This window comes from Talpa occidentalis, unplaced genomic scaffold (assembly GCF_014898055.3).
Source record: "Talpa occidentalis isolate TD23 unplaced genomic scaffold, MPIMG_talOcc4v2.1 talOcc4.10, whole genome shotgun sequence".
In the NCBI taxonomy this organism is placed as follows: Eukaryota; Metazoa; Chordata; class Mammalia; order Eulipotyphla; family Talpidae; genus Talpa; species Talpa occidentalis.
Genome location: NW_023600993.1, coordinates 56,077,634 through 56,096,895, shown reverse-complemented (window position 1 = coordinate 56,096,895; position 19,262 = coordinate 56,077,634). Strand labels below are relative to the sequence as shown.

The window sequence follows — 19,262 nt, the reverse complement described above, 5'->3', positions numbered from 1 at the left end:
GACCTACCTGTGGTGCATTTTTTGTTCTTATTTACCATCTATTTATCTTCTCTGGGAATGTTTAGGTGTTTGGCCATTTATTAATCAGGTTGTTTTGGTTTTGTTTTGTTTTTTTTTTTAGTTTTAAAAATTCTTTTAACATTTAGATAACAGTTCTTTATCAAATTGGTCTTTTGTAAGTCTTTTCTCCCAGCCTGTGGCATTGTTATTGTTATCATTTTCTTTCATAGAACCAGATCCAAAATTTAATTTTAGTGAATTACAACTTATGCATTTTGTTTGTTTGTTTGTTTTCATGGACCATGTATTTGGTGGCTAAAAAGTCATTATCATACACACAGCCATGTAGGGGTTTTTCTATCTTATTTTCTAAGAGTGTATACTTTACATTTTACATTTAGGTCTGTGATCAGAATTTTATGATTAATTTTTGTGGTGTAATGTCTCTGTCTGATTCATTTTCTTGCATGTGGATGTCTAGTTGTTCCAGCAACATTTGTTGAAAAGATGCAACCTATGAAGCTATCAGCAGCCACTGAAGCACGAGTTCGATCCCCCGCCAGAGAGGTGACCCACAGGGTGCAGCAGACCTCTCCTGACTTGCCTGTTGATCCCCTCAACAGTATATTTCAGTCAATCGGCCTGTTCTGCTCCCCACTCTGTCTGTGGTGAATCCTCTGACCCCCCCCCCCAAACACACACACACCTCTGACCTATACCCCAGTCCTTGTATGTATAAATAAATATTTTTTTTTAAAGGACTTTGAAAGAGCACTGACTTTGTAGTCACAGTCATGGGCTGTCATCTTGGTTCATGACCTTGAGCAATTACCCTCACCTCTCTGGGTTCAATCTTCCCCTCACTGACATAAGGATAAGTAGGTTGCCTCAGGCTTTTTGGGAGGCTGCAGTTACGTGCCAGTGTTTAGGATGGAGTGCTGGGAGATGAGTGAGACCAAGTTGCTGCAGCCTCACCTGAGAGTCCTTAGAAATGCCAATTATAGGCCCACCCAAACCTGCTCATCAGACATTCATGGAAACTTGGCTGGACTCAGGTGGGGCTCTGATCAGGTTGAGTTTAAGAATTGATGAGTGAAGGCTGAGTTAAGTGTGCTCAACAGCAGAAAAAGTTTGGAGTTCAACGATGGCAGGTTACTCTCAGTTTTCCTACAATTTGGCTCTGCCCTCCAGATGTGGACTGTTGACACACAAACTAAGTTGGGGTGATGATCTCCACTCCTTTAGGTTGCTGTGATAATGTGTATAAAGTATTTGACACAGTGCACCACAGATGGCAAGTTGTTTGGGAGTCCACAGCCATCTGGCAGATCTGATTTCCTAAAAGCCATGGAAATGCACACTCAGGTATACACAAGGAACCAGCCACGTGCAGACCCTGAGGGCTCATGGACCTGCCCAGTGCGCATGCTCCACTCTGCACTTACACAGGCTATCAGGTGGCTATTGGATACAGGTGGGCTCCTGCACGCCCACCTGGGCCCATTGTGGCGGAAACTGCCAGTGCTTCAGGGAACCCGGGCTGGCTAGACGCTGCAGTGGACCCCTCAGGAAAGCAGCATGGAGCCTGGAGCACAGGTAAGTGAGGGTTCAATGGTGGGGGGCACATTTAGGTGAGAAGGGGAGCTCCAGGCAACTGGGGCAGGAGAGGCCTTAACTGCCTGGTGCTGGTAAGAAGCTGTGACCAAATTCCCACCTGGGCTCCTGTAGAGCTGGCACCCAGGGATCTTCTCGTCCTAAACATGAGTTGTTACGTGACTCTCCTTGTCTAGAGCCCCCTGCCCACCCTTACAGGCTGTGCCCTGAGCTCAGGGACCCCACACCTCAGCCCCCACCCCAAGCCCAATGCACTGTCCCAGCACATCAACCTGGATCCTGCTACCCAGCCATAAGCACTCCCACCTCCTCCCCCAGCCCCTTCAGGGAGACCACAGTCTCAGAGAGAAACCCTGTGATGCCCCCCTCCAGTTTCTAAATAAAAAGCAATGTGCAGAATTAGGTAAGGATCCCCAGGTGACGTTCAAAACCTGACCTCATAATCCCACATTTTGGGGCCCCCTCAACCACTCTCTCTAGCCAGCAGGTCCTGGGCCACACCCTGAGTCTCTACCCTGCCTCGCTTTCTTCATCAGACAAGTAGTTTCCCTTGTGTTCCCTTTTCACCTGTAGATAGGGAACACCTCCCCATAGTTTCAAAGTAGAAAAGTATACACAAGTGTACAGTGATGCCTGCCACCCTCACCCAGCCACCTCCAAAATGAACATATTAGTTTCTTCTACAGCTTCTTATGGCTCCTTTTTTCCTCAATTTTTGCCAGAAATGGAGCTCTCCAAAACATGGAAATCTTTCTTTAGCTATATATTTTAAAAATTTTTATATAAAAACCATTAAGGAATCTTTCATGTTTGTCCCTAGGTAGTTGGTTTATTTTTTGTTTGTTTTTGCTTTGCAGGAGTTTTTAAAAATATGTATTTAGTTTAACTTATTCTTTTTGTTGTGTGGCTTTTGTGTTGAGTTATAACTATCCAGCCATACCTTTGCACTTCTACAGAGAAAGTCACTAGCATCTCCTTTCAACACTTAATAGCTTTGTTTTTTACATTTAAATCTTATTTATACCCAATTGGAATTAAGCTTGGTGCATCATGTGATATAAGAATCCAAGTTCGTTTCAGATTTTTAAATACATTCTTTTTTTCTAGTAATCTATGAATTTTTAGAGTATGGTATTTAATCTCCTACAATTAGTTGTACTACAAGGTATGAGGTAGACTGGGGATGTGGCTTTATCTTTTGTGGGGTTTTTGTTGTTCCAAATGGCCAACTAATCAGAGAAGCAATAGGTAATGAGAGAGAGAAAAGTACCCTATTCATTTGTAATCTCATCTCTTCCCATATGATGTTCTCATACGTCTGTCTATATCATCTGTTTTGAGTATATATTTGTGAAACAATATAAAATTGTCACCAAGGGCCATCTTAGAAGCTGGCTGCTAGAGATAGGATAGCACTTTCCAGAAAAGTGTGAGTCTCCTGCCTTGTGGCTGACCATCCCTATATAAAGCCCCTGCATATCCCATGTATCTTCAAATTGCCAGTGACTGGGAACAGAATGCAGAATGCCACATTTTTTCCAGGAGAGTTCCAGATTTTTCAAAGACAGGGCTCTAGGCCTCCTGGCAGCCACAATTTACAGGGCTCCCCTCCCAGTTTGAACTATTGCTGTAACAATAGTTTTTGCAGCAATGAACATGTGTGACTTTTGAAGCCAGGTCATAACAGACATTTGAGCCTCATGCTGAGCTGTCTGGGACTTCTCCTCTCTAGGGAGCCAGTCTCTGGAGGACATTTAACTAGACCTTCAGAGGCTAAGCAGGAAAGCACTGAGGACTTCTGCCAGCATTTGGCACCAGTTTCCCAGGTGTGTGAGCTGTCAGCCACCTCAAAAGCAGGCCCTCTGGCCCCTGTCAAACCCTCAACATCTGGCAGTGGCCCAAAAGAAGACCCCAAGCTAGAACTACCCAGCTAGCTGCTCTCAAATTCTCAAGCCATAATAAATGAGATTATGTTTATTGTAAGCCACTAAGTTTTGGTATACAGTTGACTCTTGAACAATAAAGATGTGAACTGTGCAGTTTCATTTATATTTCCCTATTAAAAATGTAAACTCAAGGGTCACAATAAACAGTACAGTATTATAAATGTGTTCCCTATTCCTTATGATTTTCCCTAGATTATTTTATTGAAAGGATACGGTATAATATATAACATACAAAATATGTGTTAGTCAACTGTATGTTATTGGTAAGATTTCTGGTCAACAGACTTTTGGTAAACATTTTTTTTTGCACTCAGTTATAAACAGATTTTTCAGTGAGCAAGGGTTTGGGTTTGGGGTTTGTGCTCCTAAAACCCCAGTGTTCAAGGGTCAGCTATAATCTATTTATACAGCAAAAAATAACTAATATACTTTCCCAATGCTTTGGGTCAACATTCCTTGTCAATTTTATGTTTAAAGCATTGTAAACATCTATTCTTTGTTTGGAGAGAAACTCATTATTACTTTATATCATTAGTATGCTTTTCAGCTGTGCTTCTCCCAACCAAATTAACTACTATGCAGCAAAAATTCAAGGAACCTGGAAGTGCCTTGCTCTTCCTGATGGTACTGTTACTGCTCTGAGCAGATAAAGCAGCCCCAAGCAGATGGGCACGTGGAAGATGTGGTCCCCAGACCTTGGCCTTTGACTGGAGTGGCCTGTAGTCAAGGGCATTTATGTGTTTTTCTGAGTTTCCTTGTGTAAGTTCTTGGTTTTTGTTGACTGATAGCCACATCAGTGCAATTGGCATGTAACTGATAATCCTTCAGTATTAACAGGCTTTAGTAAATGTCAGGATCATTTCATTTTAAAGCTTTATTTTCTTGTTATTTTAGAAAAATTCCACTTCCTTTATCTTGTATGACAATGACTTTCTTAACAGCTTTGGAATGCTGTTACCTGTAACGAACATTGTAATAGGAAACTATTACTTCCACAACCAAACACAAATGCATGAAATTGTCCTATTAAAATTGCCTTCAACACATCTTGTTTATTGCAGAAAATACTACAGTGAGTTTGGGGATGTAGATATCTCTTCAAGATAATGGGTTCCTTACCTTGGCATATACACCCAGAAGTGGGATTGCTGCTTATATGATAGTTCTATTTTTAATTTTTTGAGGAAATGATACTATTTTCTGAGTGATTGCACCAATTTATTCCCACCAACAGTGTACAAGAATTCACTTTTCTGCACATTCTCACCAACACTTATTTGCATTCTTTTTGATAATAGCCTCACCTATATTTAGTTACTGGTCTTTTTGATACAGGTTATTCTTACAGATATGAGGCAGTCTCTCACTGTGGTTTTGATTTGCATTTCCCTGATAAGTGGGATGGGCATATTTTCATGTGCTTATTGGTCATCAACATGCTTTGGGAGAAGTGTCCATTTAGCTCTGCTGCCCATTTTTTGATTGGGTTATTTTGTCATGTAGTATGAATTCTTTATAGATTTTGGATCTGAGCCCCTGGTTTCATATATGATGTGCAAATAATTTTTCCTATTTGATAGGTTATCTTTGTTTTAATGATAGTTTCTTTTGCTGTGTAGAAACATTTTAATTTGATTTAGCTCCATTTGTTTATTTTTTCCCCCCTACTGGCTGTTAGAGTCCTCTCCCCAAAGACATTACTGATGCTTATATCCAGGAGTGCTCTACCAATATTTTCCCTCTGTAATGACAGTGTTTGGTCTTACGGCCATGTCTTTGAATGTTGAGAAGTATGAATAAATCTGTGTATGATATGAGACAATGATCTAGTTTCATTCTTTTGCATGTGGCTATTCAGTTTTTCCAACACTATTTTAATAGAGTTTCCTTTCTCCATTGTGTGTTCTTCAACCTTTGTTGCAAATTAACTGTTCATATAAGTTTGGGTGTATTTCTGGACTTTCGTTTTCATCCCATGGATTTCTGGCGGGTCTTACTCCACTCTCACACTCTTTTGATTACAGTTACTTTGTAGCATAATTCAAAAATCTGGAAATGTAATACATCTGTTTCTTTTTTTTTTGTCATTTTTTTTTTTGATGATTCAGGGTCTTTTGTGGTTCCATATAAGCTTCAGCAATATTTGACCTATTTCCTTGAAGAAAGCTATTACATCTTGATAGGGATTGGATTAAATCTGCTTATTGTTTAGGTAAATGGGTTGTGTTAACATTGTTAATTCTTCAGTTTATGAGCATGGAATATATTTCCATTTCCAGTGTCTTCTATCACTTCTTTTAATATTATATTATGGTTATCTCCTTTAATTCCTAGGTACTTATTTCTTTTTACTGTGATTTATAAATGGAACTATTTTCTTTATTTCTTTCTCTTCTGATACATTGTTTGCATATAGGAATACAACAGACTTTTGTATACTTATTTTATACCCTGACACTTTAGTTTACTAACTGTATCTAATAATTTCTTAGAGGAGTCATTAGGATTTTCTATACATATTATCATGTCATCTTTAATTATTGATAGTTTTACTTCTTATACAATGTACATTCCTTTTATTTCTTTTCATGGTTTATTTCTCAGCTAGGACTTCTAATACTATTGATATGTTGAATCATACTGGTGTGAGTGGGTGTACATGTATTTCACCTGATTTTAAAAGAAGAGCTTTCAGTTTTCACCATTGAGTATGATATTAACTGTGAAATCATGGTATATAGTCTTTATTATATTGAATAATGTTCCTTCTATCCCTGGCATGAATCCCACCTGATCAAGCTGTATATCCTTGTCACATAGTGTTGAATTCACTTGCTATTATTTTACTGAAAATTTTTGCATTGATGTTCATCAGGGATATTGGTCTATAATTTTCTTGTGTTTTATGGTTATAGTCATAGAGTAGTGTTATCATAAAATGTATTAGGAAACATTCCTTCTTTTATATTTTTAAAGTATACATAGAGAATACCAAAGACTACATGGAAAATCTAATCAAAACAATAAAGTTCAGCAATGTGGCAGGATACAAAATTAACATAAAAATCAATAACCTTCTTATATTAAAACAAAGAACTAGAATAAGAAATTAAGGAAGCTATCCCACTTGCAATCTCACCTACAAAAATTAGATACCTGGGAATAAACATAACAAAGGAGGTAAAGGACCTAAATAAGAAAAACTATAAAACAATGTTAAAAGAAACAGAAGACACAAAGAAATAGAAAGATAGTCCCTACTCATGGGAATGTTTTCATTTCAAAATGTTTTCATGTTCCAAAAATTTTCATCCTACCCAAAGCAATTTACAGATGCAATCCCTACTAAAATCCCAGGGGCATTCTTCAAAGAAGTGGAACAAACGTCACTCAAATTCTTATGGAATCACAATACATCCCAAACAGACAAAGCTCTCCTGTCAAAAAAGGGGAAGAATGAGGGTGTCAAATTTCTGGACTTCAAATATAAAGCCATAATAATTGAAACAGCATGATACGGGAACAAAAATGGAGACCAGTGGAATAGAAATGAAAGCCCAGAAATAAAACTACATATTTATGGACAACTAATTTATGACAAGGGAGAAAATACACTGAAATTAGGAAATGTTATCATATGTTATCATCATTCTTCAATAGTGGTTTTGGGAAAACTGTACTACCACATGCAAAAGAATGAAATTAGACCACTATCTCACACAACACATGAAAATCAACTCAGAATAGATAAGGCTTAGATGTAATATATGAAACAATAAAATACATAGAAGAAAATATAAGCAAAACACTCCATGACATAAACTTCAGAACCACCTCTGAGGATTCATCTCAAACATCCAAGAAACCAAAGATTATAAATAATCGGGGACACATCAAACTAAAAAGCTTCTGGGGGCCTCCCTGATGGCGCAAGAGGTTAAGATGCAACCTATGAGGCTGTCCACAGCCACTGCAGCACGAGTTCAATCCCCAGCCAGGGAGCTACCCACACGGTGCAGCAGACCTCTCCTGAGTCACCTGCTGTTCCCCTCAGCAGTGTATTTCAATCTGCCTATTCTGTTCTCCACTCTGTCTCTGGCGAGTCCTCTCACCCCCACCCCACCACCTGGCCTGTACGCCAGTTCTTGTATGTATAAATAAATCAATAAATCTAAAAAAAAAAAACTAAAAAGTTTCTTTCAGTAAAATAATAAGCAAAATGAAGAGACACCCTACTGAGTTGGAGAAAATATATTTCCACACCATACATTTCACAAGAGACTGATATTGAAAATCTGCAAAAGCAGATACATCTCAACAAAAACAAAATAAATAACCTACTCAAAAATGGACAGAAAAGCTAAATAGGCACTTCATAGAAGACATGCAGATGGCAAACAGACAAATGAAAAGATGTTCATCATCACTTATCATGGAAATGAAGATGAAAACTACAAGACACCACCTCACACCTGTGAGAAGTATCCATACTAAAAAAACAAACAAGTGCTGGTGAGAATGTGGAGGAAAGGAACTCTCTACTGGTGGGAATGTAGACTGGTCTAGCCACTATAGAAAACTGTGTGAAGGTTCCTCAAATATTGTAAATGAATCTACCATATGACCCAGCAATTCCACCCATAGATATCTACCCAAAGAACTCAAAAACACTAATTTGAAAAGAAGCCTGCATTGCCTGTGTTTTTTGCAGCACTATTTACAATAGCCAGAAGATGGAAACAATCTAAATTCCCCAAAACAGATGAGGGATCAAGAAGGTGTGGCATAATATATATACATAATAAAATTCTACTCTAAACTCATGCCATTTGCAGCAACATGGACAGATGTGGAGGGGATTATACTAATCAAAATAAGTAAGGAGGAGAAATATAAAGATAGGATGGTTTCATTTATATGTGGAATACAGAGAAACAGAGGTTCAGACAAAGACAAACCTTGAAAGCTTATAGATCTGAGGCATTCAGAAGGGGATGTGGAGGAAGAAGGGGAGAGGTGAAAACAATAGGAGGAAGCGCACATTGGACTATGTGTGAGGCTACCAGAAGTGGGACGTAGTGAGGTACGAGCAAAAGGGATATGGGTTCTAATGGAAGATTACTGGGGCTCTGGTGGTGGGTGTGGTGACATAACATACAATTGTAGAAATGTAAACATACACCTCTGAGACATACACTGTGATATAAATCAACATTACCTAATAAATATAAATTAAAAATGTGTCACATCTTCTTGATCCAGTCATCTATTTTCAGGCATTTGGGTTGTTTCCATAGCTTAGCTATTGTAAAACAGTGCTGCTATAAACATAGGGGTGCAGGTGCTCTTTGGAATTAATGTTTCTGCGTCATTTGGGTAAATACCTAGGAGTGGAATTGCTGGATCATATGGAAGCTCTATGTTTAGTAGGTCAAGAAATCTCCACACAGCTCTCCATAGTGGTTGGACCAGTTTGCACTCCCACCAGCAGTACAGGAGAGTTCCTTTTTCTCCACAACCTCGCCAACATTTGTTGTTGCTAGTTTTCTTAATATGTGCCATTCTCACTGGTGTAAGATGGTATCTCATTGTAATTTTGATTTGCATTTCCCTGATTACAAGTGATGTTGAACATTTTTTCATATGTCTGTTGGCCATTTGCATTTTGGATCAAGAAGATGTGGTACATATACACAATGGAATATTACTCAGCAATCAAAAAAGATATGCAGTTTGCAGCAAGATGGATGAGCTAGAAGGGCTCGTGCTCAGTGAAATAAGTCAGAAAGAAAAAGAAAAATACCAGATGGTCTCACTCATAGCAGGAATTTAGAAAACCTAAATAAGAGACCAGGAAAAAGACTAATTAATACAGAGTAAAAATCAAAATCAACAAGCAACTATAAACTAGAGACACACTATGGGGGTGGGGGGAGGGAATGGGAGAGGAAGGACTAGGGTCAAAATAAGGGGGGGTGTGCAATTGTATGGGGAATATAACCAAAATGATAATGCATACATTGTGCAAAAATGAAAAATGATGTAAGAATTAAAATATTAATATAAAAAAAGAAAATCAAATTAAATTAAAAATGTATATCTCCTTCCAGTTTCTTTGTGTAATGCTTCTACTGAAAAGTCCACTGGAATTATGAATAGTATTCCCTTATAGGGCACCCTTTTTGCTCTTGATGTTTGTAATAATCTGTCCTTGTTATTGATTTTCAACAGCTTTATTATGTGTTTTGGTTTGTGTGTGTCTGGCTTTTTTTTAAAAAAAACTCTATAGGCCTCTTAGATCTAAACATCTGGTTTGTTTGCTGGATTGAAGTAATTATTTCTTTAAGTTTTCTATTCCTTTCTCTTTCTGGGACCCCTAAAGATATGAATACTTCTCTTTAAGTTATCCCATGGGCCTCTTATAGTCTTCATTCTTTAATTCTTTTTTTCTGTATTTGTGTATTTTCCAACTTTGTATTTATTTCATAAGTTCTCAAGATTTCTTCTGTTGGTCTGCAGCTGAGGCCCTCCATTGTGTTTCTTTAATCAGCTATAGCACTTCTTGTGCTGGGGAAGACTCTGGCATAGACGGGTGGGGGTGTGAAGGAATTCAGGGACAGTGGAAAAGAGAAAAGGCAGATTTATTGAAATATACTATGGGGCAAGATCGTCTACACAGAGTGAGGGTCCCAAGCCTTTTTTTATATTCCAGGCATCATTGATTGGTTAGGGTGACTAGTCTTGGGTATGCTGATGATCCATTATGCTAATTCAGATCAGATTAATGCCTGTTCCATGGCAGTCTCATCCACTCCCTTTATCTGTTCAAGCCTCCCAAACTTCCTTGCTGGGCAAGGCATGGGGATTTAGTTTTTAAATTTAGTAATGATACCACATACTTCTTAGCTCCATTATTTCTTTTTTTTCTTTCTTCCAATTGTGTTATTTCCTTTATTCTTTTTTTTTAATTAATAATAAATTTTATTTTTATATTCCCCATACAATTTCAAACCCCCTTTCTGACCCCAGTCCCTCCCCTCCTGCCCCCCACCCCCCAAAAAGTGTCTCTGGTTCATAGTTTTTTGTTGATTTTGATTTTCACTTTCTTATAGTTATTCATTTTCCTGGTCCCTTATTTAAGTTTTCTAGATTCCTGCTATGAGTGAGACCATCCGGTATTTTTCTTTTTCTTTCTGGCTTATTTCGCTGTTAGCTCCATTATTTCTAATCATAGCTGCCTCATAGTCTTTATTTTGTTTTATAGCCTCAATTTTTTCTGACTTCCATAAGCATTGTTAGAAGTAACCTTAAACTCCTTCTGTCATGTGCTACAGTTCTGCTAGGGTGGGGTTCCCCTCTGGGTTGTGTTTTTGTTGTTGTTGTTGTTTGTTTGCTGTGCCATTGTGGTATGTTCTTTGTTTCCTTATTTTTAATTTCTATGTGCTATAATAAGGATAGATTTTCAAACTGTTGTCTTCGCACTTGAAGTAATCTGAGGACTGGTAGTAGGCATAAAAGAAGACTGGGGGGAGGGGGCTCCCTGGTGGCACAAGAGGTTAAGGTGCAAACTATGAAGCTGTCCAGGCTGCAGCACGAGTTCAATACCCAGTCAGGGAGCAGTCAGGAGAGCAGACCTCTCCTGACTCGCCTGCTGCTCCCCTCAGCAGTATATTTCAGTCCATCTGCCTGTTCTGCTCCCCGCTCTGTCTGTGGTGGATTCTCTCACCCTCCCGCCTCTGGCCTGTACCCTGGCTCTTGTATGCATGAATAAATCTTTAAAAAAAAAAAAAAAAGGGACTGGGGCAGTAGGCACTGAACGATCAACTCAGAAATTCTAGCTGTGCTGTGTACCAGAATTGTGAGGGGAGGTGCCACAGTGATCTCCTCCAGGCCATCTCCTCAGTCTTAGCATCTATTATAGTCTCATGTAGGATATTGTAAGTACTAGACGTAATGCTGGGCAGCCTGTAGTTGATATGGGATCATAGGCCAGGAATTCTTTCTTCTTTTCCAACACAGAACCTTATCCCTGACGTTTGTTCCTATTATTGACAAGTACTTAAGTTCTAACTTGTTCAAACATTTCTTTGTTTTGGTTATAGCCCTGAGGTAAGGAGTGACAGGTATTTTGAATATATCAGCCTGGGCTTGGAGCAGTAACCTCTTCTCTAAAGTGTTCTGTCCTGCTTCTCCCTGCCAAATCAGGCTCCAGCTATTCTATATTGAAAGCTCAGGCTGTAGCCAGTAATTCTCACTCTGAACCCCTTCCTGCAGCTCTCCAACAGAGCATCCTCTGTCCTGGATGCCAACTCACACATATCTGCGTCCATCCAGTGCAGTGTCAGGTCTCAGGAGGCCCCAGTGTTGGGGTGTGCCTGATTCAGCAACTGTAAGGAGCTTCGTGCAGCATTTATGCTCCCACTTATGAGTTTCCCCACTATCACACTAAACACAGTTCACATAGCCTTTTTCCTACTCCTCTCCACTGGACCATTGCTCCTAGCATGTGCCTTGGTCATCTCTTTTCCCCTCAGGAGTTTTTGGCTTTGGTTTGCTGCTCTGCATTTGTGAGTATATGGAGGTGAGTCTGGCATCCTCACTCCTCCATCTTCTTGCCAACTCCCTTGGTTTACTTTGTTTGGCTTTCTTTGAGCTTCCTGGACCTGGATGTCTGTTTTCTTCCCTAGTTTGGGGAAATTCTTGGCTACTATTTCTTAAAATTGGATACCCCCCTACCCCCTTTCTCTTGTTCCTCTTTCTAGAAGCCCTATGTTACAGATACTGTTCTCTTGGTGCTGTCCCATAAATACCATATGTTTTCTTTGTTTTTCTGAATTCTTTTCTCTTTTTGGATGATTTCCACTACCCTATCTTTTACCTCACTAATTCTTTTCTTGGCCTCATTGAGTCTACTTGTGAGTCCCTCTATTGCTTTTTCAATTTCAACTATTGTATTTTTGATCTCTATGACTTCTATATGAGCTTTTTCATATTTATTTGGCCTTATTGTACTTCTTATTTTGTTGATCTATTCTAATTTTCACAAGTATCATTAAGACTGTTGCTCTGAAGTCTTCTACTGACCATTTAATTAACCTTGTTGGCTTTGTCTTAATTCATCAAACAAGGTGCATTCCTCTGCCTTTTCATTTTGTTTGGTGCTCTGTGGTTATTTGTGTGGGTTAAGTTAGACTTTTCTTTCCCAATCCTGTTGTGATGGTCTTGAGTTAGAACTGCAGGTCACAGGGTATTGGTCTAGGGTGTTGGTCTTAGATGCTGTGCTTTTGTTGTTGTATTGATTAAATCCTTGTCATTAGTCAGGATGACTTAAACTTAATAGCTAACATTGTGTGATGGTCCAAGAATCCAGTGTACATGCTGAGAGCCAGAGGTAGGGTGGGCCTCAGGTTTCCAAGGACGTATACCTCGGCTGGTGCTGCAGCTGCTTGAGCAAAGGAAAGAATCTGTAAATAAATTCTACAGGACAGGTAGTGCTCTCCCAGAAGGCCCACACAGCAACTGACCTTTCAGCTATAGGCTAGTTTCAATTTTAGCAGATTTTGTTGGTAGTGCCTTTCCCACTGTGGTCTGATTTCAGCAGAATGATGAGAGAATTGTGGGCTTGGGCCACAGGTTGATACTATGAGATGTCACAGGTTGTGTAGTATTTAGGTTGTTTACATGCCTGCCAAGCCAAGAAGAAGGAAATAGTACTCTTTAAAAAAAAAAAAAAAGATTTATGCATACAAGAGCTGGGGTGCAGGCCAGAGATGGTGGTGAGAGGACTCACCAGAGACAGACTGGGGAATAGAACAGGAAGACTGACTGAAATACACTGCTGAGGGAAGCAGGAAGCAGTGGGCAAGACAGGAGAGGTCTGCTGTGCCATGTGGGTTGCTCCCTGGCCGGGCCGGGGATCGAACTTGTGCTGCAGAGGCTGCGATTGCTTCAAAGCGTGGTGCTTAACCCCTTGCACTACCAGGGAGGCCCTAGGAGATAGTACTCTTAAGACTGCCAAGCTAGCCTCTAGCAGCCCCAAATGCTGTCAGCTCAATGTCTACCCAACAATCTGTGACCTTTCCAGGATAAGTGCTCTCAGTCCACTTTAGGAGGCTAGGAGCTGTTGCAAGTCCCAGGGCAGGGCAGTGGCAAGTGCCTCTGAGGACCACAAAGCTAGCTGCCAGCAGCCTCAGGTATGTCAGATTCATTCTTGCCCAGCAGTCAGTGTTTGTTGTAGAAGTTTGCCTGGCTGTAGTGGACTAGGAGCCCAGGGAAAGAAAGGCAGATTTTATAGGTGGTACAGGTTGAGGCTTGGTGCTCTGGGAATAAACTTCCCTGCTTCTTCTCTGCTTCACACACCAGACTGTAAGAATTTTCAGGGATTCCATGTCTGACCATAACCTCCAGCTTCATGGGTAGGGAGCGTGGGACATGGGTCCTCCCCAACTCTGTCAGCAATTTTGAGACATGTGCCCACACCCCAAATCTGGCCCCTCCTCCACCTGTTACTGGTTCCAGCACAGCTGCTACTGTGCACCCCACCTTGGCTGTGTTTGTGGCTTCACCCTCTCTCTCCCAAGTCCAGTTATACTGCAGATTTTTGGACACCCACCCTCAATAATGCAGGTGTGTGGATAATCAAGCACACTCTGTTGATTAGTTGATGTAAGAAGTATGAGATGGTAATGAAAAGGCAGGCACAGCAAAGGGTCTGGTCCAGCACTGAGCTTCATCTCAGGCTGTATGACCCCTTAGGGGGCAGATCTGGAGGGCTTACCTCCTTAGGTGGTCACACCTCCATGAAAATGTTTCAGGTGGGAGTTTGTGCTCTCCCCAAAATGCAACTTGTTGGATATTCTAGAATGCTGACCTCTGTGCTTTTATTTGACAGGTTCCTGGGTGGAGCTCCTCTGATGATGAGGGCCTTTCAGTCACCAGACAGCCATCCTTGAGAACAGTCCAAAAGCACAGTATCCCAGAGAAGCCCACCCCAAGCTGGCACGTGAGGCCACCAGGCACTGTCCTGGATGGTGCCCAGCTGCCTACACATTCTCCCCAAGATATGCTGTCTTCCCAGGAAGGGTCCAGCACCACAGCCACCCTCCAAAAGCAGCAGCTTTCTACCACACGTGCCTCAGAGGTGTCCAGTGGGCAGCTAGGACCCACCATGGATCCCTGGGCTTTTGAAGAAGATCCACCCATGCCAACTTCAGGCAGGAAGCAGCAACAACAGAGAAAGCCTCCCAAAACAAAGCGTCAGCCACAAAATAGGGGATTACCTCGAATTCAGGACCCAGCTGTGAGGAGGAGACGAGACCTGAAGAAGCAGACAGCTGTGGTAGGCTTGGACCCTGTTCTTGTTTCTACCCCATTCCCCCTGGAGCTTGGGTCTGTGACCACGGCCCTGCCTGGAGGTGGCCTAGCAATGGTGGGGAAAGCAAGTGTGTTTTCTTCCTCACAAATGTGCCCTTGGTTGGGGCATAATGAGGCCACTGGGACTGGAGAAGGCCCAGTGGCCAGGGGCCTTTCTGATGCCCTGCCCTCCCCATTCCCTGCTTTAAGGGGTCCCTGTGACCCTTGAAGGACCTTTGCCTGTATCATTAAAATATATTCCCTCCTGAAATTTCCGTTGTTTCCCCAAACTCCTCCATGTGCTGCAAACCTTCCTGGCACCATCATACCAGTACTTTATGAATAAGGCGGGGTGGGAGGTGGGAACTGAAAAAATCCACTTTCTTTTTCATCATATCTCTGAAAACCCTGAGGCCGCCACTCCTGCTTCCCACCTAAGGGTTCAGTGGGTGGGATCTGCTTCCTTCACAGCCTGCCACATGTTCTGCTCTTGCTAGCTGATCTCCTTGGTAATTGGGTTTGTACATTCTACATTGCCTTTTTCCCTTTGGGGGATATGTTTCAAATAGCAGGTATCTCAATATGATGAAATTTTTTAAGGATAAAATGTGATGGTGCATGTAAATATGTTTCAAGGATGGTCTGGCACAAGGGAAGTGCTTAGTGGTTTCCTGATGGTGCCTCAGGGAGGCGACTGTGGGTTGCCAAGGCTCAGGTGCTGAGGCTGGACCCATTTAGAATGTCTTATGCCAGTTCTAACCCTTTGGGAAGCCAGTAGGTTAAAAGAACACTTCTTTCCACTGTGTGTTAGCTCAAAGTAAGACTGCCCTTCTTTGGACACAGGTGCTAAGCACACAGTTTTCTACTTGATTCCATGTGGCTTGAGCAAACTAGTTCAGCTCTAAGTGTAACAACCCCTTTCCATGTAAGCTAATGGGTCTGGAGCTAATTAGTCAGTGGACCTGAGTGTCATGATTCACTTTAATATGTAAGTGACAGCACACAAATTAAGTGCCTCCCTTAGGAGAAGGCTCCATGCACCACACATATACACAGTATTTTTTGAGCAAAGACTTGCATCAAACTCACCTGTGTACATTTTTAGTTTTATTTTTTTTAAACATGAAACTATGCCTATTTTCAAAGATTCTGAATCAGTAGGTATTGGGTGAGTCATTTACTAAAGAATGAATGTTACTATAACAAGAAGCTAATATGAATCAGAGAGGCTTAATCATATAGAATTGGGATGAATTATGCAGAAAGATTTTCATATGTTTCTTCTACGTTCACATTAAATTTCAACCAGAAATCTGAGTTTCACATTCCCCAAGGCTGAGTTGACCCATTGATGTAACTGCCCATTTTTTTTCCACCACTTTAAAATGTTTATGATGGAAAATACTTTTACCCTTATTCTATACTTTTCTTTCTGTCAAGGCATATTTCTTCATTAGGTTGAAATGGTTATGCAACAGGAAAAGAATATTTTTGTTTTTTGTTATAAAAACTATACAAAGTATATTTTTTGATATACAGATACTGGTCCTTATAAAATATACATCAAAATTAAAATATTCTGACATAACAAGAATAGGTATAAATGTGAGCCATGTGTGCCTTCATTGAATGATATTGTAGTTATAGAAGGTCAAAAAGATGATCAGACTCCTGACAGTGCAGACTTCACAACTTCCTCCTCCTGATTATTAATGATTCTAGCTGTTCTGTTTTGTGTTTTTTTAAAATGGAATTCAGTTTATTTTAGTGATGTAATCAGGGGGGAACTGAAGGTGGTAGGCAAAAATACTATAATATTTGTGCAGTCCCTTTTCATAAAATCTTAACTTTTTTTCTGTTCTTGTTTGTTAAGATGGGGCTTAGTGTTTTGCTTTTTAATTTAATATATAACATTTAGTTTCAGGCTGGACAACATGATCCAATATCTGTATATAATGAGAAATGATCACCACAATAAGTCTGGTTACCATCCTCAAATAGTGATGGTTATTCTCCTGTGAGAACTTTTAAGATCTATTTCCAATCTTTTCTGTAACCCAGCCCTAACAACCACACACATGGGATCCGGCGAAGCCACCTGAAATCTCAGACTTTGTTCCAACAAGTCCTCATTTTGTTTAGCAGCAAGAGTTATCCAGCCCCCATCCTCCCCTGCCTGGCCCACCCTTACTAAGCAACCCTCCTACCTGCAGCAGCCCTGAGCAGCCCCTAGAAGAACCTCTAGAAAATAGTGATAAATCACCATTCTAGACCAACCCAGAGGACACTGTCCACAGTGCACACCCTGTACATGGGCCGTGTTCCTGCTGGGTCAGCACCTGTCCCCGCTCCATTGTCCTCTCTACACCCAGGTCAGACCTAGCTCCTTGGGGCTGGGCCTCATTCACTTACATACCCATCTGTCTCCACCTGGAGACTGGGACATCTACAAGATGCTCCATTTGGGGGCAGTGGTGTTCAGCATGTGGAAGCAATACTGTGCAGGCTGGCCAGAGCAGCACTGGCTTGTGCAGTCTGTGTGGTGCTGAGAGGTACTCACACATAGGTCTGTGACCAGGGGGCAGAAACATCTGCTTTTTCTGCACGGGCTTTCTGTGAAAGGTCAGTGTTCCTGCAGAGCACTTTCCTCAGAGATGCCTTTCCTTTAACAGAAGGAGCGAGTGAGGCAGTGGGAAATACGCCTGCTCAGGGACATCCAGGAAGCCACCCAGCATGAACTTACCATCCAAGCAGAGTGAGAACCGAGCACCAGGACCAGACACGCAGGAACTCCACCCTCGGGCCAACATCTTGCCTGTCTATCCATCTCTGAACACCATGCCCTCCTCAGGTTTGCTCCAGGTCTGGTCTAGACCAGTAAACCTCCCTTTGTGTTTCCCTCAGGTCGGGTAGGATCAAGTTACTGTTTTTCAGATCCCAATGTGGTTCTCTGAGTTGCCGATGGAGATGAGAGGTAGAGGGAGCGGGTGCCTGTTTCCTCTGGGGCTCTTAATTTTCTGGCTGATTTGTACTTGCTTTTTTCTGAGTTGCTGTTAGAATGTGACCCTATGCCTGTTAATGGAAACTGGGTCTTTGATTTCATCAAGGGCATCTTCCCATCTCCTTGGATCCTCTGCCCCAACCAACAGATCCATCAGAGGCCTCCTCTCTTCCTCTCTACTTGATTCTGAATTATTTCCCATTTCTCCCAGTCCTGCCCTCTGCAGCTCCACTTCCCTGACAGTCACACCAGCCAGATAGGCTAATTGTCATTCACTGCCAGAACTTGTGCCTCCTGGGTGTCAGGGCTGTAGGGTCAGGGACATGCCCCAGGCCCAGAGGAAACAGCAGCTGCTTAGGAAATGACTCACATGAAAAGGAAGGGCCCAAATGTAAATGAAGATGTCACTGTGCCCCCACTAGAGTGTGGCTGTGGGGGGGACATGACTGGTGTTTGCAGGTCCTCAGAGCTCATCGTCTGCCACAACCATGTTACAGGCCACTCAAGTTTTCTCTGCTCCAATGACTCACATATTTGCTATTATTTACAACTACTAGATACCTGTTATGTACTTATTGCATGTATGCTGCAGGTATGTCCACGCGTGTAGACAGTGCTTTAGCTGTTTATGATGTTTTTGACATAGTTTTTATTTTAAAATAATCATGATTTCATGATTTCTGCTTTACAAAATGTATAAATGCTGCTTCCATATTATCACAAATATTTATATTTGGTTACAATAAACTTAGTCCATGTTGGATTTGTTTTGTCTATACTGTGAGCCAACTTCTCCATGTGGAAGGAAATTTTCTCATCCTCCCTGATATGCAATGCCTTCCTTCTGGATACCAAGGTCCACATACTGATGTTGGGGTTTGTGTCTGCGCTCCCACTGCACCACATCAGGTGAGCATTCACAGCTTCAGAAGTCTTAATGCCTGTGAGGGCAAAGTCCATTTGTTCTTTTTGGAACCATTACTTCCATACTTAGAATTATAGAATCAGTCTCTGAGGTGCAAAGACGCAAAGTCATGTGTCGGCACATGATTTCTTCATTTTGGTTAATGTTAAGATATTGAAGATGATACAACTAACATGTTGCTTCTGAGCCCTCTGCTATCAGCCTGCTCCCTGGGGCAGGCGAGGGAGGAATCAGGGTGAGGCAGCAGGCAGTGGGTAAGTCCGAGGTTTTGTTCACAGACTTAGCTTCCTGGCAGGAGCAGGGTCACGTGACATCAAAGAGGGGGATTCTGGCAGCTGTGCTCATTTAAACAGACCCTCGGTTGGCATCTTTGAAGGAAATACGGAGGCAATGATTTCAATCAGGATGTTTCCCACTGAGTGGT

The 19,262-nt window shown here is 41.4% G+C and overlaps 1 protein-coding gene across 1 annotated transcript; it reads left to right on the top strand.

Annotated features, from left to right (window-relative positions):
* Positions 1-1,485: 1,485 nt before the first annotated feature.
* On the top strand, positions 1,486-18,572 carry CCDC201 (coiled-coil domain containing 201). The gene is made up of 3 exons (XM_037520818.1): positions 1,486-1,596; positions 14,452-14,898; positions 17,585-18,572. Exons 1-3 carry the CDS (start codon positions 1,579-1,581, stop codon positions 17,669-17,671), a joined length of 552 nt encoding a protein of 183 aa, XP_037376715.1. The 5' UTR covers positions 1,486-1,578; the 3' UTR covers positions 17,672-18,572.
* Positions 18,573-19,262: the final 690 nt, after the last annotated feature.

Coding starts and splice junctions, on each gene's coding strand:
- CCDC201 (XM_037520818.1), top strand. Junction 14,899..17,584: donor TGAAGAAGCAGACAGCTGTG/GTAGGCTTGGAC, acceptor TTCCTTTAACAG/AAGGAGCGAGTGAGGCAGTG.